This window comes from Panthera uncia, unplaced genomic scaffold (genome assembly GCF_023721935.1).
Source record: "Panthera uncia isolate 11264 unplaced genomic scaffold, Puncia_PCG_1.0 HiC_scaffold_1467, whole genome shotgun sequence".
Classification (NCBI taxonomy): domain Eukaryota; kingdom Metazoa; phylum Chordata; class Mammalia; order Carnivora; family Felidae; genus Panthera; species Panthera uncia.
The window spans coordinates 27,181-49,516 of record NW_026058104.1 but is presented as its reverse complement, the minus strand read 5'-3'; the positions used below and the strand labels follow the sequence as shown (position 1 = coordinate 49,516).

The following is a 22,336-nucleotide window of genomic DNA, read 5'->3' as shown; positions in this document are numbered from 1 at the left end:
TCCCGGCTCAGAGAGCCTCAGACCGGAGGCACACAGGCTGCCTGCCCCTGCCCCCCCATTGGCATTGGGAGAATAAAGTAAGCTGCCTTTTTGAGGGGACTCCTGGTCTGTGTTCATTCTCGTTGGGCCAGGAGACGGGAAGAAGGTTTTGGGGGGCGGGCACGGGCAAGGTATGGGTCAATTGAAAGCTATGCTCTGTGCCTTCTCGGTGTCACTGAGGAACGGCGAGGTCTTAAGTCCGTCGTGTACTCTGGGAGCACACACAACAGTCACCTGAATTATTTCAGAAGTGTGACGTGGTCACAGGGATGGTGCCCAGATGCAGGAAGGATGGCAGAGGACTGGCTTAGCGCCGGTGGCAGGCCTGCCTCCGGCATGTGGGTGAGGCCGGCACTAGGTGCCGGGGTGCGGGGTGAGAAGGCCCGGTGTGATGTGCCATCACACCGCAGGCCTGGAACCCCAGCACATGGGGAGGGAGGAAAGGGCTTGTTGGTGAAAAGGGGCAGATGGGAAAGGAAGGGGTTGGGGCTGGGGACAGGCTTTCTCAGCCCTCCTAGGCCTCTGGAGCCCAGCACTAGGCACATCTGTTCTGCAGAGGGGCCAACTGGGCCCCAAGCAGGCCCCATAGAGGATGGGGCCCCAAAAGCCTGGCCCCGGCTGCGGGAAAACTGGCTGGAAGCCAACTGGAGACGGGCCAACCTCTCTGGCTGCTGAGGGACTCACTTTGATGGCTCTAAAGGCACCCCATTTTTGTCTGGGAGGAGAGAGTGCCGGAAGCCCAGTGTTCTTGGGATGTGGGCCAGGACAGGCCCATAAACTGTGTGGAGTCCCTTGCCACGTGGAAGCTGGCACCAGGGGTCCTGGGAGAGGTGGCACCAGGAGGGCCAGCAACCCTTAGCTATTGCTGCCCTGGAACGGACGTCACTTTTGGGTCCTATTGCCGTGGAGCGGAATCAAAGAGCCACCGGGCAGCCACAAGCGACCACTGTTCGCCCTGCGTGCCTGGCACAGGTTGTTGGCAGAACCCCTCCCCCTTCACCCCTCGGCAAGGCGGGGGAGCAGCAATCCCTGCCAGCGGGCGCCCCCCGAACCACCCACCGCTGGTTTCCCGGAAGTTCGGGAAGCCCATCAGCCAGCAGTCCTAGCCTCGCCTGACCCTCGGGGGACTCTCGGCCCCAAGTCTCCTGCTGCACCCCTGTTTCTGGGAAGGAGTCAGCCCTTCCCCACAGCCTCCATTCCTGTCACTTTGTCCCCACCCACTTCGAGGACTGAGAGTCAAGGAGCGGGGAGAGGCTGGTGTCCCCTAGCCCGAAGGAGGTCCCCAGGCAGTCCCAGGTCACAAGCCACCCTCCACACACCCGGGCCCTCCCAGTGCCACAGAGCACTAGGTGCTCAGGGGAGACGGGGCACTGAGACGAGATGCAGGACGAACTGGAAGAGGCGAGATTGGCTCCTCAGAGACGTGAGGACTCACGTCACCTTTCCTTCCACTTTCCTGTGCCTTCTATGCGTCCCGCCGGACACCATGAAGTGAGAGCACAGGGGGAGGCAACACAGAGGTGGGGTGCGGGACCTGGAGGGACCACCCCACCGCCCGCCACCAGGTGCAGCGGTCTTAGCCGCACCAGCGAGTAGGGGGGCCCACGACACCCCACGGCAACAGCGCGGGAGGTACGCGCTCAGGAGCGCGGCTCGAGCCCGGGGCTCCGCGCAGGTGGCGCTGTACCTACGCGTGCTGCTGACTGCCACGTTCCAGGGAAGCTGGCCACGGCCCCTGACTTTCTCTGGGCAGCTGCCCTTCTGCTGGCAGGTCACCGGGCCCTCTCCCAGGCGGGCCACAGAGACCTTGCCGTGCAGCGGCCAGGTGAGGGCAGGAGAGAACGAGGCCGTCCCCTCTGCCAGAAGACAACAGGTGCTGGGTAGAAGCGCAACCCCACGGCCTGCCCAAACCTATGCGGGTAGCTGGGAGAGGCAGAAGGCAGACACCGTGGGCACCGGGCAGGGAAGGCCTAACTGGGGCCAAGGAAGGACAGCCTGTGGCAGCAGAGTGAGGCCCCAGCCAGTGCCTGCGCCATCCAGGTGGCTAAGGGGACCGGTGGCCCAGCTCTGCGCATGTGCAGAAGGCACGACAACGCAAGTCGGGAGCCCACGTCCCGAATACCGGTGACAGCCAGCAACTGTTTATTGAAAGTAGCAAGGAGGGCCCCTCGGTGCCACCTTCAAGCCTGGATGTGACTCTTGGCACTGAAGGCCAGGTAGTAGATCACCAGGCCGATGGCTGCAGCCAGTACCTCGGTAGAGACCCAGGGTCCATTCCAGGTGCCCTGCAAGAAAGGAGACCAAAGCCACCTCAGGGGAGAGAAGGGCGAGGAACCAGCCAGCCCCGGCCACCTGCCCTCTAGGGCGCAAAGGCACACCGACCCTCTCCCGGCCCGTCCCCACCCCTCAAAAAGGGCAAGGCTTGCGGCACGCTCCCTGCTTCCCCTGAGACCGGCCGGCCTCTTCAGCACGCTTACCCGATGGTCCACACTGACTGTGAACAGGGGTGGGATGATAGAAATGTCCTCATTATTTCTCTGAGCCTGCAAGAGATGCTTGGGTCAGGGGTGCCGCCAGGCAGGGTGGGGAGAGGTTGGACGAGCGGGAACATTGGCCCAAGCCACGGAAGACAGAAGAGCCGGGCAAGAGAGAAACACGGAAGGTGCGAGCACAGGCGTGGCAGGTGGTCAGGAAGGCGTGCCACCCCCCCACCCCCGACCCTGGGTCAGCCTTCTCTGTGAAGGCAAGGCCCCTAGTGGCCCGGAGCTCGGGTAAGAGGCACTACAGGGCGGAGGTGGCCGTGGAAGTGAGGTGCACCCTCCCTCCTGTAGGCCTGGGCGGGGCTCCGGGTCGCTGATACTCACCTTCCTCAGCAGACTGTAGGACTCCTCGTCAAAGAATCTGACCTCATAGGTGCCTGCATGGGCACTCTTGTGGTCTAGGCTCCAGGACACCTGGGTTGGGTAGGTTTGACCGAGGTGGGCACAGTGGACACATCCAGGCCCCCCGGCAGCACTGACACAGTACCACCACCCGCGGCCTGAGTCAAACAACCGCAATCCTGCTCCACTGGGCCATCCCTAGGGCTTCAAAGTCATGCCGGTGGGCAGGTGGCCTCCCCCCAAATGACAACCGCGGCATCAGCATCCCTTACCTGATAACGTCCCACGTCCTGGCCCCGGGTCACGGGAAATTGTTTTCCACTGACATCAGCATAAAGAGCCATATTCTGGGACGGGACAAAGAGAGAGTCACCTTCTCCTCCCCCCCCCCTCCCCCCCCCCCCCCCCCCCCCCCCGTCAGCAGAAACCCCACTGTGCTGTTCACAGCAGCACTCGTGGCCTGTGGGCAGGGAGGCTGGGCACACCAGGGGACCACACTGTGTCTGGCAGGGGGCACCACGTAAGAGCCATGGAGTTAGGCCTGCCGCAACCGGAGCGATGCCAGGAAGCCGACCCCCGTTGATGCTGTTACTGCCTCTGCACATCTACCTATGAGGGGGGCTCATCCCCGCTATGGCCCAACCTCCCTAACCCACGGCAAGCCTGTTAACTGTGAACACGGGTGGGGTAACTGAAGTGTACTCATTCCTCTGAGCCTGGGAGAGGGTGTTGGGGTCAGGGGGTGCCCCCGAGCCACCCAAGGAGTGTTGTACTCAGAAAAGACCACCTAGGCAAACAGCAACCAGTAAAGGGCTCCGGGCTATGGGCGCTCAGGGGCCAAACCTCTGCTGTTTCTCATTTCCCAGTACCCTTACAAGGCACAGCAAGACGTCTACCTACGTTTCCACACCGAGGCAGACTAGGAAAATGTTCTCTTAACACCTGCTTCACACAGTCTGGCCTGGTTGTGCCCTACCCTCTCTCCTCTACCCGTTAAGTCAAAATCCTCAATCTCCCTCTGTCTACATGGGTCCCTGGGTCTGATCCCATCAACTGCCCGTGAGGACCTGATGCCCAAGGTCCCAGGCTCCCTGTGGACCTCTGGCTCTGGCTGAATCCCCCCTGGACCCTGCCTCACCTGGACCCTGTTCTTGCACGTCAGGGAGATCTCCACGATGAAAACGGTCTCGGTGGAAATGACGGCATCCGAGGTGGTGTAGTAGGAAGGGGTGATCTGGGGCTCCACGCAGGCCTCTGCTGTGGGGAGGAGGCAGACGTGCTTACGTAAGGCCCAACTGGTGGGTGCTGGGCTGGGGGGCAGAAGGGACCGCCCAGACCCACTTCCCAGACCTTGTCGGCTGACAGACGGGGCCCTTTGGAACCTGTCAGGTGGGATGTGAGAGACAGATCCGAACACTCAGTCAGAAGTGCAGTGGCGGTGGAAGGGGTAGGGTGGGATGGCCTTGAAGGAAGGCCAGGGCTGCGAAGGCTTTGTACAGGCGGAACCTCAACGTAAGGGCAAAAGAAGAGCAGGTGAGCGAGCACGCACGTGAGAGGGGGTGGAGGCGGCAGCAGCAGGACAGACTCACTGCACAACTGGGGCCTGTGGCTGGACCTATGGACACGGAAGCCATGCGAGGGCTTGGGGTTGCAGCCGGACCTCGATTCAGAGCCGTGCACAGCCCTGGCCGGTTTATTGAAGGCACCCTCCACAGACACCAAGCATGGTGCAGCTTGCAACCCGTGAGGGCTTGAGATGCAAGGGTCTCTGCCCCCACCCACGGCTGGCAGAAGGCCAAGACTGGCCCCAGTGTCTCCGAGGGAAGAAAACGGGCACAGCTTGTACCCTTTAACAGGGCTGCCCTGAGAGAAAAGAGGCTGCCTCAGCCATCATCACGCTGCTCGAGGCTGCAGGGAAGGAAGGACACTGCCTAAATCACAGGGTGCCAAGCAGATGCTACCAGTGGGAAAGTTCTCAGCCAGCTGCTCTCTGAATGTGTCCTGGCACAGCCACGCATGAGGCAGACAGAGAAGCTTTGCAGCTGGGCAACAGGAGGAAGATGCCTGGGAATGTTAGTGGGGGCTGGTTCTCAGGGGCCACATCTGTGCCCCGCTAAGCTTGGCTTTTTTCCTAAGGACCTTGTGGAGCACCACAGGGTTTTACAGTCAGGTTTGTCCCTTCCAGACACCACTGGCTACACCATGGGTAATTCCTGAGGGGCAGGTGAGAAGGGCGCGAGTAGGGAAGCCAGTTAGGCTGATGAAACCCTCCAGGCACCAAAGGCACTGGCCCAAGTGGCGGCGTGGTGTGGCGCATAGGTAAAGTGAATGTGTACGAAGTACCCCTGACTCAGGCCCCCCAGACTTAGCGCTGGCTCCTGCAAGGACCTCCTCCTCAACACGCTTCTGGACTCCAGTTCCTGAGTTCAACCCCGCCACCAGGTGTTAAGAATCTCTCAAGAATGTACATGTAGATCTAACCGTGGCTCAACTCTGCTGAGAAGCCCTGTAAGAATACACCAGGGCCTCAGAGAAAAAGTCAAGGGTCTGGCCCGGCACTCAAGCCCTCCCCCACCCTTTTCCCCTTCCTTCCCTCTTTTCCAATCTAACTTGCCCACGTTCATGGTCCTTCTGCCGGGCCCCATCCCCGCTTCCTCTCTTCACTTACAGCTCCCTTCCTGGGGAGGCCTGGCCCCACTGCACCGGGTCAGGTGGCTCCTCTCCCACTAGCCTAGTCTTTCACTCGGATAGCCCTGCGCTGCCGAGTTTTGCTCTTGTCCGACCACCCCCACCCCCACCCCCTCCAGGACTGGGAACTCCGGTGGGAGCAGGGACGTATGTCATTTTCCCTGCTGGAGCTGGGAACGAGACAGACTCTGGTACTCTTCCTCGGAGGGGCGGACGGGGCGGGGGGGGGGTTGGGAAGTTTTGGCTGTTTCTTCCAGCAGCCTGGCTGCTGGGTAAACGTGTGTGGTGCAGGAGCGTGTGGTGGCCTCGGTCGCCGCGCCCCGGGGCCACCTGCCTCTCGGAGGAAGAAGGCCCAGAACCCCGCTTCGCCCGCACCCCTCCTCCCCCCACGCACCACCAGTCGTGGGAGAGAGGCTCGCCAGAAAGGGGCTCCGGCCAGGCCGCTACCTGAGCAGCAGGAAAGGCTGGACAGCAGGAGTAGCGCCAGGGCGCCGAGAGATGCCAGCGCCGCCATCGCCTCTTCTCTGCCGAGGGAAAAAGGGAGAGACTCCCCTGAACACGAGGGGCAGACGAGGAAGCGCGACGCGTAAGCAGCGGGGGCAGCCAATCAGGCGCCGGCGGGCCAGTGACGCCACAGGCGGCACTGACGTGTCCCCTCCCCAGACCAGAGGCCTCGGTGGCCGCCCCATCAAGATGGCGACGGCGACGGGCGGCGGCAGCGGCGGCGGCGGCAGCGGCGGCGGAGGCGGCGGCGCTCTCTGCGCCGGAAGGGGGCGTGAGAACCGGCGCGTCAGCGCGCGTGCGCACTACTGGGTCCATGCCGGCTCCCGGCACTTCGCGCCCTGCCAAGCTCTCGCGAGAGCGGTGTCTACGTGTCTGGACGTGCGGCGGTTCTCACTTTCCGTCATGGCGCTGAAGGTGGCGGCAGTCATCGGTGGCGCTGCGAAAGCGGTGCTCAGACCGGCCCTCCTCTGCCGTCCTTGGGAGGTGAGAAGGGGCAGCGGTCCGCGGGGACAGCCTCAGCGCTCGCTGGGCCAGGCCGAGGGCGGCTGGCTTGCGGAGCGTCTTGGAGCCCGATTGGCTGTGGGCCCCGTGAGGGGCGGGGTGAGGGCTACGCGCCGGAGTTGATTGGCTGCCTCCGCTGTCAGTGAGGGGATTGGATCAAGTGGGCCCTTTGTTGGGCTTTCCCAGGGGTCTCGGTCTTGGGCGGGGGGAGCCCCGGAGGGGCGGGGAGAGCGGGCAGCGGCCGGCAGAGTGTCAACTCCCTAGTATATTGTGGGAGCCCTGCCGAAGCGGTCACGTGTCCCGGCCCGCCTTCCTCTTGCGGCCTCAGGAATCCTGTTCCTAGCCCCAGTACCTCCTCGGGTTTTTCTGTTGCGGACCTTTTTGTCACTTGTCCCAGTGGAGTTGGAGAACCGAATTTTGCCAAGTGCATCACCCCCCCCCCGACATTTTTATAGTTCCAGATGCTTTTTCATCCCCCAGGCGTCCGGAATGGGAGGGAGTTAGATTTTCTGACGCTGGTGAGGTGGGGTGGCCGTGGGGGCTTTGTTTCCGCAGTTCTCCGTTTAGGACCTTGGTTATTCACTCAAGTCTCATTCCTCTCTCTTTACACACTTAAATGAGGATAACTTAGTCCCTGGGTGGGTCAGAAGCCATCCGAAGCATCAGCGAGCCAAGACTGATTTTAGGGGACAAGAGGTATGACCTCCTGGCCTGGCTCCCCCCAACTAACCTACAGTGTGGCCACCCTCCTGTCTCTGGGTTCCAATTTCCCCCGTCTCAAAGGATCTAGCCCACCCTGACCTTCCAGAATCCTGTGACTTTGCTGACACTCCTGTGGACGCATGTGCTATGCCTCTGCCTTCTGACCCCTCGGGAAGACTACCCTTTGACAGTTTATGCTTTATGAAATTTTCATTTCTCTTAACTTGCTGATGAGGGACTTGCCAGAGGCCCTGATGGCTCTGGCAGCTGGGCTCCCTTGGTGTCTTGGTGAAGACTTTTGTGCCCTCCCTGACCTCCCCTTCTATGTGTGCTTGTGTCCACGTTAGGGTGGGGGGAGGGCAGTGAATGGTTGGTAGCTGGGCAGTGCCTTGCCCTGAGACTGGTTGTCCTGGGTATGGGAAGCTTTAGAGATGAACCGTAGATCTTTGGTCCGACTGATTGGGACCTTGTGGGAAAACATGCAGCCACCATCGGCACTTGATGTAACATAAACATGCCAAGGAAAGGAGCCTCGCTAAGATGTGGAGCATGGGAATCCTTTGTCAGGAACACATACCACCCAGGACCCCTTTCTTTCTGTGGCGCCATCACAGCATGGCTGACGGTCCACCTCCCTGCTTAACGAGTGAGCGGCAGGCCTGAGCATATGTCCCATCCTGCCTTCAACTGGGCGTCTCTGATGGGTAATGTCACAGGGTGGCATAGGTGTGAGGTAGAACCTGTGTAAGCCCTCGAGGGAAGGTGCCTGTATCTGTCCTGAGCAAGGTCAGGGGAGTAAGTCTATCTTGAGAGCTCTCTGGGGCTTTGGCTAAAGCCTGAAGGAAACATCTAGCATCGGGACCAGGTGAGGGAGAGGTTTAGCCCAGGTGGTGATGTGATCCAAGGTGGGCGGTGGGGGTGGTGGCCCAGATACAGAGCTAGGTGAAGGGGCAGCTCACCACCGTGGCCGAGTTACCTGCGTAGCACCAGCGGACTCCCAGGAGGATTTACTGCTGGGAGCTGTAGGGGTCCACCGCATGCCGCCCCCACCACTGGACATCAGCCATGAAAACTGGCCTAAGGGGCTGGTGTAGTGAAGGAGTGGGCCTGCCCTGCTGGGGACCAAATGGCTTGCTGCGTCCTCCCAGCAGCCACGTGAAGTGGGTGCCTCTGTTCTGTGGGTTTTAGACAGGAAGCTCAGCAAGGTTAAACTGTTTGCTACCAAGAGATGGTGGGTTTAGACCGAGGCCTCCCTGACCCCCAAGCCCACCATCTCTTCCTTCATTTTCTGGCGTGTTCATTAATTCAGGAAATGTTTCTTATGTCTGAGCTCTGGACCGGGCATTCTGTTCGGTCTTGGGATGACAGTAGGAAATTGGACCAATATGGCTTCCACCCTCAAGGACTTCGGGGTTGGGGAGGGACCGAGGCAGTTGCTAGGGACAACCTAAGTATATTGTGGTTGGTGGGGTGGAGGGGGGAGACAGTGAATGGTTGGTAGCTGGGCAGTGCCTTGCCCTGAGACTGGTTGTGTCAGCCAAGGGGGACCAACAACTTGGCAGCCTTAGGGCATCAGAGAAGGCTTCCTGGAAGAAAGGCGGTGGAAGCCTCCTTCCACAAGTCATATCGAGAGCCTACAAGTAAGGTGAATCCAGGGGTGCCTGGGTGGTTAAGCATCAGACTCTTGATTTCGTCTGCAGTCGTGACTTCATGGGTTGGGCTCCACACTGAGTGTGGAGCCTGCTTAGGATTCTCTTCCTCTCCCTCTGCTCCTCCCCTGCTTGTGTGCCTTCTCTCTCTCTCTCTGTCTCTCTCTCTCTGTCTCTCTCTCTCTCTCTCAAAAAAAAAAAAAAATGAGTCCAGATACTGATAGGTGCTAGAAAGGAAAATTGGAAAGCCCTGAGTGTGCCTGTGGCTGCAGATCCAGGGGCCACATGGATGAGCAGATACCCCGAAGCCTTTTGTCCTAGTAGTCACCCCCCTCCTGGCCCCTGGCTTGGCTGAGTGAGTGGCACACCTATGCCGCCAGAGCCTGTGCAAGTGGCCGCCTTGTGAATACCAGCGTGGGAAACCCAGAGGGGATGATCAGCCTCTGTCTGAGCTTTCTAGACTTCTAGCAGGAAGGTATGGCTCTTTGCAAGATGGCCACGGTGACCCTGCTGTTGGCTGGAATACTCTGATGCTGCCCCAGTGGGAAATCGGCAGAGCATCTCCAAGTGACAAAAAGGACCTTGGCTCTGCCCCTGCCTCTTTGGATTGAGAGACACCGGGTGTGTTCCCAGGTGGGGAGCAGGAGGAGCAGAGTGAGGATGCCTAGGCCCTCCGCAGTGGCACGTGGCAGACAGGTGTCTACCTCCAGGACTGTGCGGGGACCCTAGATGGATCACTGCTCAACAGCTGTCCCCTTTGACTCGGATGGCTTTTACTCTGAAGCTGTCAGACGTGGCATTGGGGTGGCCAAACATGGCTGTTTCTGAGTCGGGGGGTTGGGGACATTCATCTTCCACGTAGGCCACAGAGCAGTTTTGCAGTCCTTTGTGAAAGCCCTCTGAGAGATTGGCGTCTGTTATTCTTCTAAAAATGGTTAGATTTTCCCTGGCGTGTTTGCTTTGGACTTGTGATTCCGGAGGGCCGTTCCCACGATGCCAACAGTGGCTGTCTCTGGGTGGACAGGGGACTGGGTGCTATCTTTTTGTTCTGATCTCCGTGTTAGGACTGTGTGTTGTTTTTGTAATAAGGAACAAGATTTATTTATAAATTTTTAAGTTTCGCTCGTTTATTTTGAGACGGAGAGAGAGGGAGAACCCCAAGCAGGCTCCGCACTGTCAGCACAGAGCCCGACGTGGGGCTCGATTCCACGAACCGTGAGATCATGACCTGAGCCAAAATCAAGAGTCGGATGCTTAACCGACTGAGCCACCCAGGCGCCCCATAAGGAAAAAAGATTTTAAAAATGACAAAATGATTGTTGTGGCCGCCCCAGGGTTTGCCACGTGCAGTGTGCCAACTTTTCCACGTTATAGACAGCAAACATCACTGGGCAGGACTAATTATTGGCTAATAAAGAATCAGACAACACAAGAGAGAAACATTTCTTAAGTTGATTAAGAGCTGATTGCAGAGCTGACGGAAGCATAGAGGGTCGCCACGACCCTCCATGATGATTTGACTGGCTGGTCCTTGGGAAATGGAGGCTCTCGGGCCATTTGGGTGCGTACCACGTGCCGTTCACCACATGATGGTGCAGGGGTGAGGCGGAGGGATGACGCGTGGGACCTGGCTGGGCATGGTGGGGACGGTTCCTCTTCCCTGCCAAGAGTTCAGCTGGCCTTTACCGAATCGACTTTCTGGGCCGGACAACAACCACTGGCATCTGGTTCTCTTCGCCAGGTTCTAGGTGCCCACGAGGCCCCCCGGAGGAGCTTCTCCGTAAGTACCTGCCAGAGCGTGTACGCGCGTGTGTATGTGTGTGCGCCCGAGAACGCTAGTGTTTATGCACATATGCACCTGTCTGTGCGTGCGTAGGTGTGTGCGTGCATGCACGTATGTGTGCTGTGCCTGCCTGTTTGTTCCCTGGCGCTCCGGGTCCTTCTCTCTGAGGCACAGTCTCAGAGGTCACCCACCCCTCCTCACCCAAAGCGCACTACACAGTATCCCCGTTCCCTGGGCACAGCCTCGTTCCTCCAACCCTGGCTGATTCATGTCTTCTTCCTTTCTGTCCCTCCTCTAGCAACAGACAATTGTGAGTATTCCTCTCATCTGCCTGTTAAGTTTTGGGGCTTTTAGTTGCTCTGGGATTGAGCCAAGTCCAGGCGGGGGTGGGGACTGCTTCTGCCGCCACTCTCCCGACCAAGGAACCCCCCCCCCACCGTGATTAACTTGTCTGGGCTGGGGTGGCGGGGTCAGGTAACCCCAAGCTGGAACCTCATGACTGGCCGGCCCACCGGGCCCACCCTCACCTTCCCGTCTCTCCAGCCTCCGTCAGCTAAGTATGGTGGGCGGCACACGGTGACCATGATCCCGGGGGATGGCATCGGGCCAGAGCTCATGTTGCATGTCAAGTCTGTGTTCAGGTACACGGCCCTTGGGCCTACCTCCCCTTGACCCGTACCCCTAGGGGAGCTTATATCCCGGCGGGGGGGCGGGGCTTGAGAACTGTGCCAAGAGGGACCGTCAGCCCAGAAGCCCACTGGCCAGGGCTCTGCCCCAGCGCCCCTTGAGGCAGCGGCAGGAGGGCTGAAAGCCCAGGCCTTTTGTCCCAGTGCCTGTGATCCCGGGCACGAGGAAGGTGGCAGCGGTCCTGCTGCTAACTGTGTTGTAGAGTTCAAGTATCTCCCCGTCAGTTGGCGCAGGTCGACCCCGTCTCCCCTCAGGCAGAGCCAGGTCAGGGTGGACAGCGGTGGTGGCCAGGCCTCTGCGCCCAGTAGTCCAGGCGGGCTTCCTAGAAGAGGCGTGGGGGAGGCCTGGGGCTCGCCACCTTGACCCAGTTCTGCCCCAGGCATGCATGTGTGCCGGTGGACTTTGAAGAGGTGCACGTGAGCTCCAACGCTGACGAAGAGGACATCCGCAATGCCATCATGGCCATCCGCCGGAACCGTGTGGCCCTGAAGGGTGAGTGCGGAGGCCATGGCGGGGCACCGTGCACGATCCCTCTCATTTCCAAGCCGACACACACTTGTCCCTGGGGCCGCACGACTTGGACTTTAGGGTTTTTTTTCTGGCTGGGGAGGACCCTTGGGCTTGGAGAGTGGACAGAAACTTTTGGGGTCTGTGCCGCGATTCTGAGAGCATGTGGAACTAGGCTGGACAGGAACCTGTTCAGTAAAGGGCTTCCCCCACCCCCTTCTCTCCTGGGGCGCAGCCCTCTCTGCCGGGGTCAGCTTTGACCCTCGGGGTCTTTTTCTCACGAACCGTATGTCACAGGGATGCGGTTTTAACCCTCTCCCGCCGCCTTGCCCGTAGCTGGCACAGCCGTGGATGTTACAGACAGGAATTTTAGCCCTTCCTCTGTTTGCCTGGGTTTGGTACATGTTCTTAAAATGCTTGCATTACTCGTTCTGTAAGCTATAGTCCATCACCTGCTCTGTGTGAGCAGAGCTGAACCCGGGTGGAGCCCCAGCCCCTGGCAGTCAAGCAGAGGGGCCAGCGTGGCAACTGAAGGGTGCCTGAGGCATTGTGGGCAAAGGTGGTGTGGGCAGGGCGTGACTTGGAGGGGGCGGTGGCCCCAGTGGGCCCTGAGAAAAGCCTGCTCTTCGAGGCACCCTCTGACCGCCTTTTCTTGAAGGCTGCTGACCTCCTCTTGCGCCCGTTCTTTTTGCCCGGGTCCGCCCCGGCCCAAACTATAGTCTTTTCCAGGCAGCCACCACCTGCCCCTGAACTGGGGCTCATGTGGCACCTCGATGCAGGGCCTGACGGTGACGCCAGCCAAGGTCACATTGCTGGCGCCAGGCTGGCTAGCCAGCCGGTTAGTGAGCAGGAGTGGTCACTTTCTCTCCAGCCAGACCCCGATCTTGCCATTTCCTGCCCGGGGTCTGGCAAGGTCTCCTAGCCAGCTGCCAACCCTTGTTCACTCATTCATCTGTTCATTCATTAAGTATTTATCGAGTGCCCGCTGCGTGCCAGTCCCTCTCTAGGCCCTCAGAACCCCTCAGTGAACCGCACGCACTCTCTGCCCTCACGGGGCTTACGTGAGAGACCACCCTGGCGCTCTGCGAGGTACCTCTGCCGGTAAAGCCACCTCCTCTGCTTGATGCTGCCTTGGGCACGCGTTCCCTTGCTCAGGATGGGGAATGTGGTGGCATCGCTGAGCCCAGGGGCCCCCTCTCCAGCCTGTCTTTTTTCCGTCCCGCAGGTAATATTGAAACAAACCATAACCTGCCACCGTCCCACAAATCCCGAAACAACATCCTTCGGTGAGAGCCCAGTGCACAGGGTGGGGGCTCGGCAGGGGCGGAGTGTGGCAGCAGACGGTCGTGGCACTGGCCGGCTGCTCTTCTCTCTGTGTTCCCAGTACCAGCCTGGACCTCTATGCCAATGTCATCCACTGTAAGAGCCTGCCAGGAGTGGTGACCCGGCACAGGGACATAGATATCCTCATTGTCCGGGAAAACACAGAGGGCGAGTACAGCAGCCTAGAACACGAGGTGGGTGGGACCCAGGCTGTCCCCTTATTGTCTTGGGTCGTGGGGGCTGGGGACAAGCCTGGCCAGGCCCAAGGAGAAGCTTGTGCTGGAGGGACTCTTCTCCCCGTCTGTCCCAGAGTGTGGCTGGAGTGGTGGAGAGCCTGAAGATCATCACCAAGGCCAAGTCCCTGCGCATCGCCGAATATGCCTTCAAACTGGCCCAGGAGAGCGGGCGCAAGAAAGTGACAGCCGTGCACAAGGCCAACATCATGTATGTCCCACCCCTGCCGTGTCCCTGCCCGTTCTGCAAGCAGTTGTGAAACGGCTGAATTGAACACTCTCCTCTGCCCTGCTGTTAGGGACTTGGGGCCCCGGGCCCCGCTGCCCCCCAAGGGGGCGTGCCCTCTTGCCCCTTTCCCAGCCGCGGCGTCACCACAGCGCATACTTTGGGCAGGTAGAGCAGGATCGTGCCCGTCGTACAGGCGGGGGACTGGTCAGGGGTCAGAACCCAGCTTCTCTGGCCATCTGTACACCCCGTGCCTCCGGCTGACTGTTCCAGTGGCCAAGCTGGCATCTTGTGCCCCCCTCCTAGGAAACTGGGCGACGGGCTCTTCCTTCAGTGCTGCAAGGAGGTGGCAGCCCGCTACCCCCAGATCACCTTTGAGAACATGATCGTGGACAACACCACCATGCAGGTAGGTGGCCTGCCGGGTTCCACGGCAACCTGCCTCCGGTGCGGTGGGCTTCCCGTGCGCTCTAGCTTTTCTGCCTGTCCCCCCTTGCCCTGCAGCTGGTGTCCCGGCCCCAGCAGTTTGATGTCATGGTGATGCCTAATCTCTACGGGAACATCGTCAACAATGTCTGCGCAGGACTGGTCGGGGGCCCCGGCCTCGTGGCTGGGGCCAACTACGGCCACGTGTACGCCGTGTTTGAGACGGTGAGTGTCGCCAGGGCCGCTGGCCTTTCTGTGCTAGAGAGCTCGCATCTCATCCAGTTCGCTGAAAGTATAGGATACGGTGTGGCCATCGCCACTGTCTCGTCCCAGAATGTTGTCGTCCCCCCAGTATTGGGGGTACCTGGGGGGCTCAGTCGGTTGAGCAACTGACTCTTGATTTCTGCTCAGGTCATGATCTCACGGTTTGTGAGTTCGAGCCCTGCACTGGGCTCCGTGCTAACAGCGTGGAGCCTGCTTGGGATTCTCTCTCTCCCTCTCTCTTTGCCCCTACCCCACCTGTACTCTCTTTCTCTCTCAAAGTAAATACATAATCTTTAAAAAAAAGAAGAAACCCTGTGCTTGTTGGTTGTTACTCGCACCCCCCGCCCAGCCCCTGGCCACCACTCATCTGCTTTCTTGTCCCTCTGGCTTTGCCTTTTCTGGCCATCTCCTACACGGAGTCATATACCGTGTGGCCTTCTATGATTGGCTTCTCTCCCTTAGCACAGTATTTTGTTTTCCTTAATTTTAGAGAAAGAGCGTGTGAGCAGGGGAGTGGGGCAGAGGGAGAGAGAGAATCCTAAGCAGTTATGCTCAGCGTGGAGCCCGACGTGGGGCTCAATCACACAACTCTAGGATCATGACCTGAGCTGAAATCAAGAGTGCGAGGCTCAACCGACTGAACCAACCAGGCGCCCCATTAACGTAGTATTTTTAAGGCCTATCCACACTGTGGCATGGCTCTATGCCCCAACAACATTTCTTACGGTGGCTGAATAATATCGTGTTGTACAGAGAGACCACGTTTTGTTGGTCTCTTAGCTTCTATTTTTAGGTCTTTTTTTTTTTTATGAGGTAAAATTCACATAACACTGTGAAACCATTAAAAAAATTTTTTTTAATGTCTATTTTTGCGAGAGAGACAGACAGACACATACACACAGCTCATGAGCAGGGGAGGGGCAGAGAGAGAGGGAGACACAGAAGCGGGCTCCAGGCTCCGAGCTGTCAGCGCAGAGCCCGATGCGAGGCTCGAACTCACGAACCGTGAGATCTGAGCCGAACTTGGGACACTCAGTCGACTGAGCCTCCCGGGTGTCCGACCCTGCTTTCTTACCATCCCCTTTCCTGTCTTGCCCTCTCGAGGCTACGAGGAACACGGGCAAGAGTATTGCCAATAAGAACATCGCCAACCCCACCGCCACGCTGCTGGCAAGTTGCATGATGCTCGACCACCTCAAGTAAGCAGCTCCGTGACCCCCAGCTGCCAGCCCCCCCCGGCCAGCCCCCAGGCCCCAAGCACCGAAAGCTTCCCTCCTTCCTTAGGCTCCACTCCTATGCTGCCTCCATCCGTAAGGCCGTGTTGGCGTCCATGGACAACGAAAACGTGAGGCTCCTCTTTCCCCGCCTTCCCCCAACCCCCCCCCCCCAGTGGGGGGTTGAGCTGGTGTGCTACCTGAGGGGCCGAGGTGATGACCTGGCACTTCCTGCTGTCCCCAAGGGGAGGGCGGTACCGGCCAGGGTAGGGCTCTCTTGGCCTTAGCTGGTACCACCGCCCTCCCGCTGGCAGGTCCCGCCCCTGCAAGCCACGGGAGACCACGGGCGGCCCCGGGTAGGGGTCAGGGCTCAGGGCTCAGGTGTGCGCTCAAGTTCGCACGTCTCCCGCAGATGCACACCCCGGACATCGGGGGCCAGGGCACTACGTCGGAAGCCATCCAGGACATCATCCGCCACATCCGCATCATCAATGGCCGGGCTGTGGAGGCGTAGGCTGTCCCTGGGCCTGCCTCAGCTCACTCCCTCCCGCTCCCGGCGCCCCAGCTTGGTGGGCGGACCCAGAGTAAATCAGCTTCCGTCCCGGGGCCCGGGTCTCTGCTCCTGTGTTTCTGTCACTCCGGGACGCTGACGTTTCAGTTCACACTTTATTAAGAAAAGAAACACGCACACTTCCCATCCGGGGCCCCTCTGTGAGGGCTGGGGACAGAATGAACGCTGAATGGCGGGCCTGGCTCCAGCATCTCTCCGCCCTGCCGCGGGGCGCGGGGCGGGAGAGAGCTCGTACGCTGCCGGGCGGAGGAGGGCAGCTCCCGAAGGGTGGCTCGCAGGGTGGCGGGAGCCGTCCGGCTTTCCCTGAAGGCACTGGGAGGGGGTGGGGGGGCGGGCACGCCTCAAGCTGAGCAGAGTGCCTGTGGGGCCTAGGGGTTGAGCCAAGGGTGCCGGAGGCAGTCGGCCGCGCTGGCCCGCTTCTCGGGGATGTACTCCATCATGGGCAGCAGGAAGGCGCTGAACTGTGTGGCCTGCTCCAGGGGCCACTCGTACTTCTCCATGAGCACCTCGTACAGGCCCCAGTGCTTGAGGTTGTGGATGTGCCGCAGCTCTCCTGGGGGCCGGCCAGCGGGCCGGAGGTTAGGCTCTGCCAGGAAGGGGGCCTCTGGACCCCGTGCCCCCCTCCCCCCGTTCTGGAGCCCGTGCTCCCTGCCCTACCCCCCACATCCAGGGGGCCCGAGCCCGCTCGGCCCTACCTCTCCGGTTGAAGAACTCCCGGGAATAGCGGCCCGAGAGGGCGAAGGCTGGGGGGATGTCTCCCAGAAGCTCCACGATGTGGGCGATGTGGTCTGTGGACAGAGAGGAGGCTGGGCGGCGGCCGGGCGGCCGGGAGGCCCCCAGGCTGAGCCCAGGGCCGGCCTCCCCCTACCCTCGTCACGACTGTAGTCTTCTCCAGAGTGAGGCTCGAATAGGTAGTCTCCGGTGGCCAGCTCGAAGGCCTGGAAGGGGGAGAAGGTGAGGCTGCCGGCTGGGGGGGGGGGGGGGGGGGGGGGCGGGGAACGTGCCCTAGGCCAGGGCAGCTGGGGCGTACCATGCACGCCGTGCTCCAGATGTCGGCGGGGGGGCCGTACTCGGCTCCGATCAGCACTTCCACGGCCCGGTACTGGCGTGTCTGGATGTCCTCGGTGAAGTGCTTGTGCTGGAGGCAAGGGGAGCCCTGGGGAGGAGCTGGGGCCGCGGCTGGCCCGCCCCCAGCGGCCCCCACCATCTCCCACCTCTGGGCCGGGCAACCAAGGAGCTCAGTGGGGCTCCCTCTGAGCCTCAGGGTCCCCAGAGGTCCCGAGAGGGACTGGCCTCTTCCCAGGGGTCCCCGCCCCTTGCAGTGGGTCCAGTTCTGGTGACTGGATGGGACAGACGCTGGTCTGGGCTCGGTCCCGGGTCTGTGTCAGGAGGCAGAGCCCGGGGTCTGGATGAGTGGCGGTTCGGGGCCCGTGGGGCTCGGAGGAGGCCGGCCTGTGCCCCTGCCCTCGCAGCCGGGTGCCCGCTCTGCTCTCCAGACCGGCTCATACCACCCAGCAGGCGTTGCCCAGGTCTGCGATCTTGATCTTGATCTTGTCTGCGTTTTGGGGCTCTAGGGGGTTCACCAGGAGGTTCGAGGCACCAAACGGTGCTGGAGAAGGAAGAGAAGGGGGAGAGGCTGAGCCGGCTGGGCCCCCGCCTGTCCAGCCCCCACCGAGCCCACCCGCAGGCCCGGCCCAACTTACTGCTGGGCGACAGGAGGCCCCCGGTCTCCCGCTGGTTGGAGGAGCCTGAGAGGATGGAGCACGAGGCGGGAGAGAAAAGGGAGCCCGAGAAGCCTGACGTCTGGGAGCCCGGGCTGAGGCTGCGCTCGCCCCCGGTGGCGGGGGAGGAGGAGGCGGGGGAGGGGCCGGCCCCGGCCCCGCCCCCGGGGTGGCAGCCGGAAGAGGAGGTGGAGCCGCTGCCCCCCTCGAACCTCGAGCCAGCGTCTGGGGAGAGGGGCAGAGGCGGGGTGTGAGCCGGCACCCCGGTGGCCTGCGCTTGCCGGGCGCGCGCCGCGGCCCCTCACCCTCGGCCTGGGCCGCCGCCTCCATGGCTTCCAGCCTCTGCAGGTCCCGCAGGCGCTCCTCCAGCAGCCGCTTCTGCAGTTTCCGCTTGCGCCGCATCTTCTTCCTCTTGTTCTTCGACAGCTTCCCGGGCTGCCATCAGAGCCCGGGTCACCCCAGGGTTCCCACCGCCCAGCCCCTGAGCACCCACGCCTCTCCCTGCGGCCTGCATGCTCATGGGGGACGGGGCCTCTGGGCCCTAGGGCCACCGTGGACGTAAACGCCGGGCCACCCCGCTGTGGCCCACACCTCGGCGCCAGTCCTTCGCTGCCCGAAGCTAGACTTTTGGGGGCAGCTGATGGGCCTTCGTCTAGCTCGGAGCCCGCCTCACCTGGGGGGGGGGGCAGCTTGGGCCCCTCGTGGCCCTGGACGCACCGTCCGCCCACGGAGGCAGTGGCGCCCAAGCGACCGCCCACGTGTGCGACCCACCCTGTGTCTCACCCTCATCCCTGGGGAGGGTAGGGACGTGGGGAGGGGATGGGGCCAGAGAGGCCGAGGAGGGAGCTCTGAGGAGATGGGGAGATGAGGCCCAGGCAAAGAGGAGCACCCCAACTTACCAAGACCTCCTGGGGGGCAGTGCTGACTGAGGGGGGGCAGTCGGGGCATCGGGGGAGAGAAAGGAACAAAGACTCAGGTGGGGGCTGAGGCCCACGGGCCCCTCCCTGGGCCCGCGCGGGCTCGCGCTGGTACCTGTGGAGCGGGATGGGGGCGGGGCCCCTGACTGCTGCCACTCTGTGGCCTCGGTGGCCAGGCGCCTGATGTAGGCGTCGCCCACACACAGCAGGATGTTCTCGGGCTTGATGTCTGTGTGGATGATCTTGCACTTGGTGTGGAGGTAGTCCAAGCCGTGCAGCACCTGGGGAGAGCCACTCCGGAACTTTCGCAGCCCCGCCCCGGCCGCCTCGCCACACTCCCAGAGCACTCGTGATGCTCACCTGCCTCACGATGCTCTTGACGCAGGGCACGGGCAGGCCCTGGTAGTTGGACTTGATGATCCACTTGAGGAGCTGGTGGCCCAGGACTTCCAGCACCATGCACACATCTGGGGCTGGGAGTGAAGGGTGGCCGGCGGGCCCACGGCAGCGGGGCACGGGCCCCGCCCACCTGCAGCTGGGGAGCAACGGGTCTGGCGGTGCAGAGTCACCACCTGCCCGGTGTCGTTATGGTGTCCCTGCCACTCTCGGGTGTGCCACTTGGGAGATACCTTGGGTGCTCGTCCCGGGGGCAGGGCACCGGGGGAGCAGACACGGAGGCCTGTCAGGCCAGCCGCACTCCCGTGCCCAAGTATTTGCCAGAGAGCCTCTGGAGCAGCTCCTCGGTGGACGGCACTGCCATTTGGGGGTAACTCGGCAATGCCCGTGGATAACCGATGCCCGCCCGGTCATCCGCTGGCCCCCGCGCAAACACAACCCCCAAAGCGGTGGGGCTATTTTGCAGACTAGTGTCACTAGAAGGGATAAGCCCCCATTGTGCAGATCAGTAAACCGAGGCCCCGGCAGCTGGGATGGCGGGAGCGGGCACTGCTGCCGCCACGCCGCTTTGCTCGTCCTGCAAAGGATACGGACTCCGTTAACCCCTGAGATCCTGAAGTCATCGATGAGCTGGACAATGGTCTCTCTTTTGGGGTCACTGGGGTCACTGTCCCGGACCTGGAGCAAAGCGACCACGAACGAACGGCTCCACCCTGGCCCTCACCGGCTGCTCCCTGCTGCGCCCCCCCGCGCACCTCCGGCCTCGGCTGCGGCTGCGGCTCCCTGGCCTGCTCCCGCAGGTCCTCCCAGGCAGAGCCAGCTGGAGCCTGCCCCTCTGGGAACTCCGCCCTGCCTGGGAGCCGGGAGCGGGGAGGGTGGCGCCTCACACATTTCAGGAGCTTGATCTCATCCACGGCGGTCTCCGTGTAATGCCCCGCGCTCTTCACCACTTTCAGGGCCACGAAGCGCTTGCGCCTGCAACACCGAGCTCCGCGTCGGCCGCCGGCCCGGCCAGACCCGTGGGGGCATCGTGGTGGCCCCAACGGAGCCCAGGGGTGGGCTCCTGGCTGGCACTGGGCCCCGGGGGGGTGGGTGGGCGGAGGGGGCACTTACTGGATATCCCAGCAGAGCCAGACGGTGGAGAAGTGGCCCCAGCCCAGCTTGCGCACCACGTGGTACCGCCCATTGAACAGGTCGCCGATCTTCACGGGGTAGTAGCCGCCTGGGGAAGGAGTCCGTAGAGCGTGGTGGGTGGTGGCGCCTTCCTGGGGCGGGGGGGTGTGGGGGGGCCAGGACGATCCAGCCCCGCCGGCCCCCTGGCCCACGTGGGCCGGCCTCGGCACCCTCCTCCTCCCCAGCTGCCCTGTGTCCCGCGGCAGCCACCTGGCCGCCTGCGCCGAGGCCAGGCCTCACCCTTGCAGTAGTCCTTGGGGTCCTCCTGCTCCTCGTCATCGGAGCCCAGCAGCCCCTGCAGCATCCGCGGCGCCGGTGTGGCGGGGGCGAGTTCGGAGCCCGAAGACTCGGGCCCGCAGGAGGCCTGCGAGCTGCGGGTTGGGGGGCGGCCAGTGAGCACTCGAGGCGCCGGGGAAGGCGGGGGCGGGGGGCCCAGGGCGTCCCGGCCGAACCCTACCTGCTGCTGCTGCCGCCGCCGCTGTCCCCGCCGCCGCCACCGGCGCTGGCGCTCATCCCGGCCGCGCGGCCCGCAGCTCCCGCGCCCCGGGCGGCTGCTCCTGTGGGGCCCGGCGGCGGCCCGCGCATTTATAGCCTCGGCCGCTGATCTCACCCGCCTTTATAAATAGCCTCCCAGCTGCTCGGCTGTGGGCAAGGTATGCGGCGGGAGGAGGCGGTGCGGCCACGGGCCGCCCGGGAAAGCCTGGTCCCCGGGCCCAGCCACCCCCCGCCCCCGCCCTGCCCCAGGGGTGGCCGAGGGGGCCCACTGAGTGGGGACTGCCGGCAACCTGCTTCCCAGGCGGAGTCCCTGCGCTCCGGAGCTGGAGCCAGCTGAGGCGGGGCGGTGGACAGGACAGCCCAGTCCTCAGGTCGGGCGCTACTACACACCCCACATACCCTAGGGCGCCGTGACACTTTCCGAACATTCTCTGGCTTCCTGCTGGGCCTCTGGTAGCCTTGGCGAAGGAGGCCCTCCCCGTTCCCATGGGTGCCCTGTTCCCTGCCCGCTCTCAGTGGGGTTCCCGCTTTTCCTGTGGCTCATTGACCCCTTAGGCAGGCGCCCCCCTCTCCCCTGAATGTGGTGTCGCTGGGGATCCCGGATGATGGAATCAGGGGCATGAGCCGAAGGCAACTGGCGGCTCCCACCAGAGGTGCTGGGACGGTGTCGAAGCCCGGGAACCCACCTACTGAGGACCCCAGCCCTGACGCAGTGTGGTCTCCCCTCCAGCTCCTCAGCGCCCGGCCATCCCTGCCTTCCTCCCTGCGTCCACCAGCATGTGCCACGTGCCCACGTGGGGGGCACAGGGACCCATCTACCCTGGCCCTGCCCTCAGGGGTCCTCCTCCGGTGGGGCCCAGACAAGCCCCCAGCTCTAACAGGCCGGTGACAGAGGGACCTCCAGGTCAGGCAGAGCCCTCTGGAGCCTGTGACTTTGGGGCTGCATCTGAGGGACCAGACCAGGAAGAGTCGGTTGCCCAGCAAGGGGTGGGTGGGCAAGCTTCCAGGGCGGTGCAGGACCCGGCTGGGGTGAGGTCTGCAGCAGGATAGGCCGGGGGCCTCTTTGGCCACAGAGGGGTCGGGAGTGGGGAGAGGCAGGGAGGCCCTGGGCGGCCAAGGGTCCTCACGGAACCCGTGGGCGTTTGTGTGAGATCCTCGCAGAGGCTGACGGGCACTTTTGGTCTTTGGAAACATCACTCTGGCTGCTCCCAGGAGGGAGCGGAGGGGGCCGGTGTGGAGCGGGGAGGCCAGCTGGGGACTGTCGGACAGTCAGAAAGAAGCAGTGGGGGCTCGGCAGTGACCGTGGTGAGGCGAAGATGGGAGATGCTTGGTCCTGCTGTCCCTGGGCCAGGAACGAATTGGTAGGGGTAGGGTGGGGTGGCCGTAGGTGGGGGCGGGTGGGCCAAGGGAGGCGGTGAGGGGACAGAAGAGAGGA

General features: G+C 62.3%; 3 protein-coding genes across 4 annotated transcripts; 1 reads left to right on the top strand and 2 right to left on the bottom strand.

Moving 5' to 3' along the window:
* Nucleotides 1-2,158: 2,158 nt before the first annotated feature.
* LOC125917083 (translocon-associated protein subunit delta) lies at nt 2,159-6,155 on the bottom strand. Of its 2 annotated transcripts, none has more exons than XM_049623338.1 (6): nt 6,057-6,155; nt 4,060-4,178; nt 3,194-3,268; nt 2,904-2,993; nt 2,517-2,582; nt 2,159-2,324 (listed from the first exon to the last, which is right to left on the bottom strand). In XM_049623338.1, the coding sequence occupies exons 1-6, from the start codon at nt 6,121-6,123 to the stop codon at nt 2,220-2,222; spliced, it is 522 nt and encodes a 173-aa protein (XP_049479295.1). In that variant the 5' UTR covers nt 6,124-6,155; the 3' UTR covers nt 2,159-2,219. The 2 variants fall into 2 exon arrangements, with proteins under 2 accessions (XP_049479295.1, XP_049479296.1); XM_049623339.1 differs by having other exon boundaries at nt 4,060-4,175; nt 6,057-6,138.
* Nucleotides 6,156-6,287: 132 nt separating this feature from the next.
* LOC125917084 (isocitrate dehydrogenase [NAD] subunit gamma, mitochondrial-like) lies at nt 6,288-16,234 on the top strand. Its single transcript, XM_049623341.1, has 13 exons — nt 6,288-6,596; nt 10,707-10,745; nt 11,047-11,058; nt 11,292-11,389; nt 11,815-11,927; nt 13,168-13,228; nt 13,327-13,459; nt 13,576-13,709; nt 14,031-14,133; nt 14,229-14,375; nt 15,519-15,613; nt 15,699-15,759; nt 16,041-16,234. The coding sequence occupies exons 1-13, from the start codon at nt 6,303-6,305 to the stop codon at nt 16,140-16,142; spliced, it is 1,392 nt and encodes a 463-aa protein (XP_049479298.1). The 5' UTR covers nt 6,288-6,302; the 3' UTR covers nt 16,143-16,234.
* A 51-nt stretch (nt 16,235-16,285) lies between these two features.
* On the bottom strand, nt 16,286-20,991 carry LOC125917082 (SRSF protein kinase 3). Its single transcript, XM_049623337.1, has 15 exons — nt 20,864-20,991; nt 20,647-20,777; nt 20,347-20,455; nt 20,121-20,208; nt 19,824-19,911; nt 19,198-19,304; nt 18,953-19,118; nt 18,820-18,845; nt 18,226-18,355; nt 17,903-18,145; nt 17,708-17,808; nt 17,230-17,337; nt 17,068-17,137; nt 16,895-16,987; nt 16,286-16,752 (listed from the first exon to the last, which is right to left on the bottom strand). The coding sequence occupies exons 1-15, from the start codon at nt 20,989-20,991 to the stop codon at nt 16,568-16,570; spliced, it is 1,773 nt and encodes a 590-aa protein (XP_049479294.1). The 3' UTR covers nt 16,286-16,567.
* Nucleotides 20,992-22,336: the final 1,345 nt, after the last annotated feature.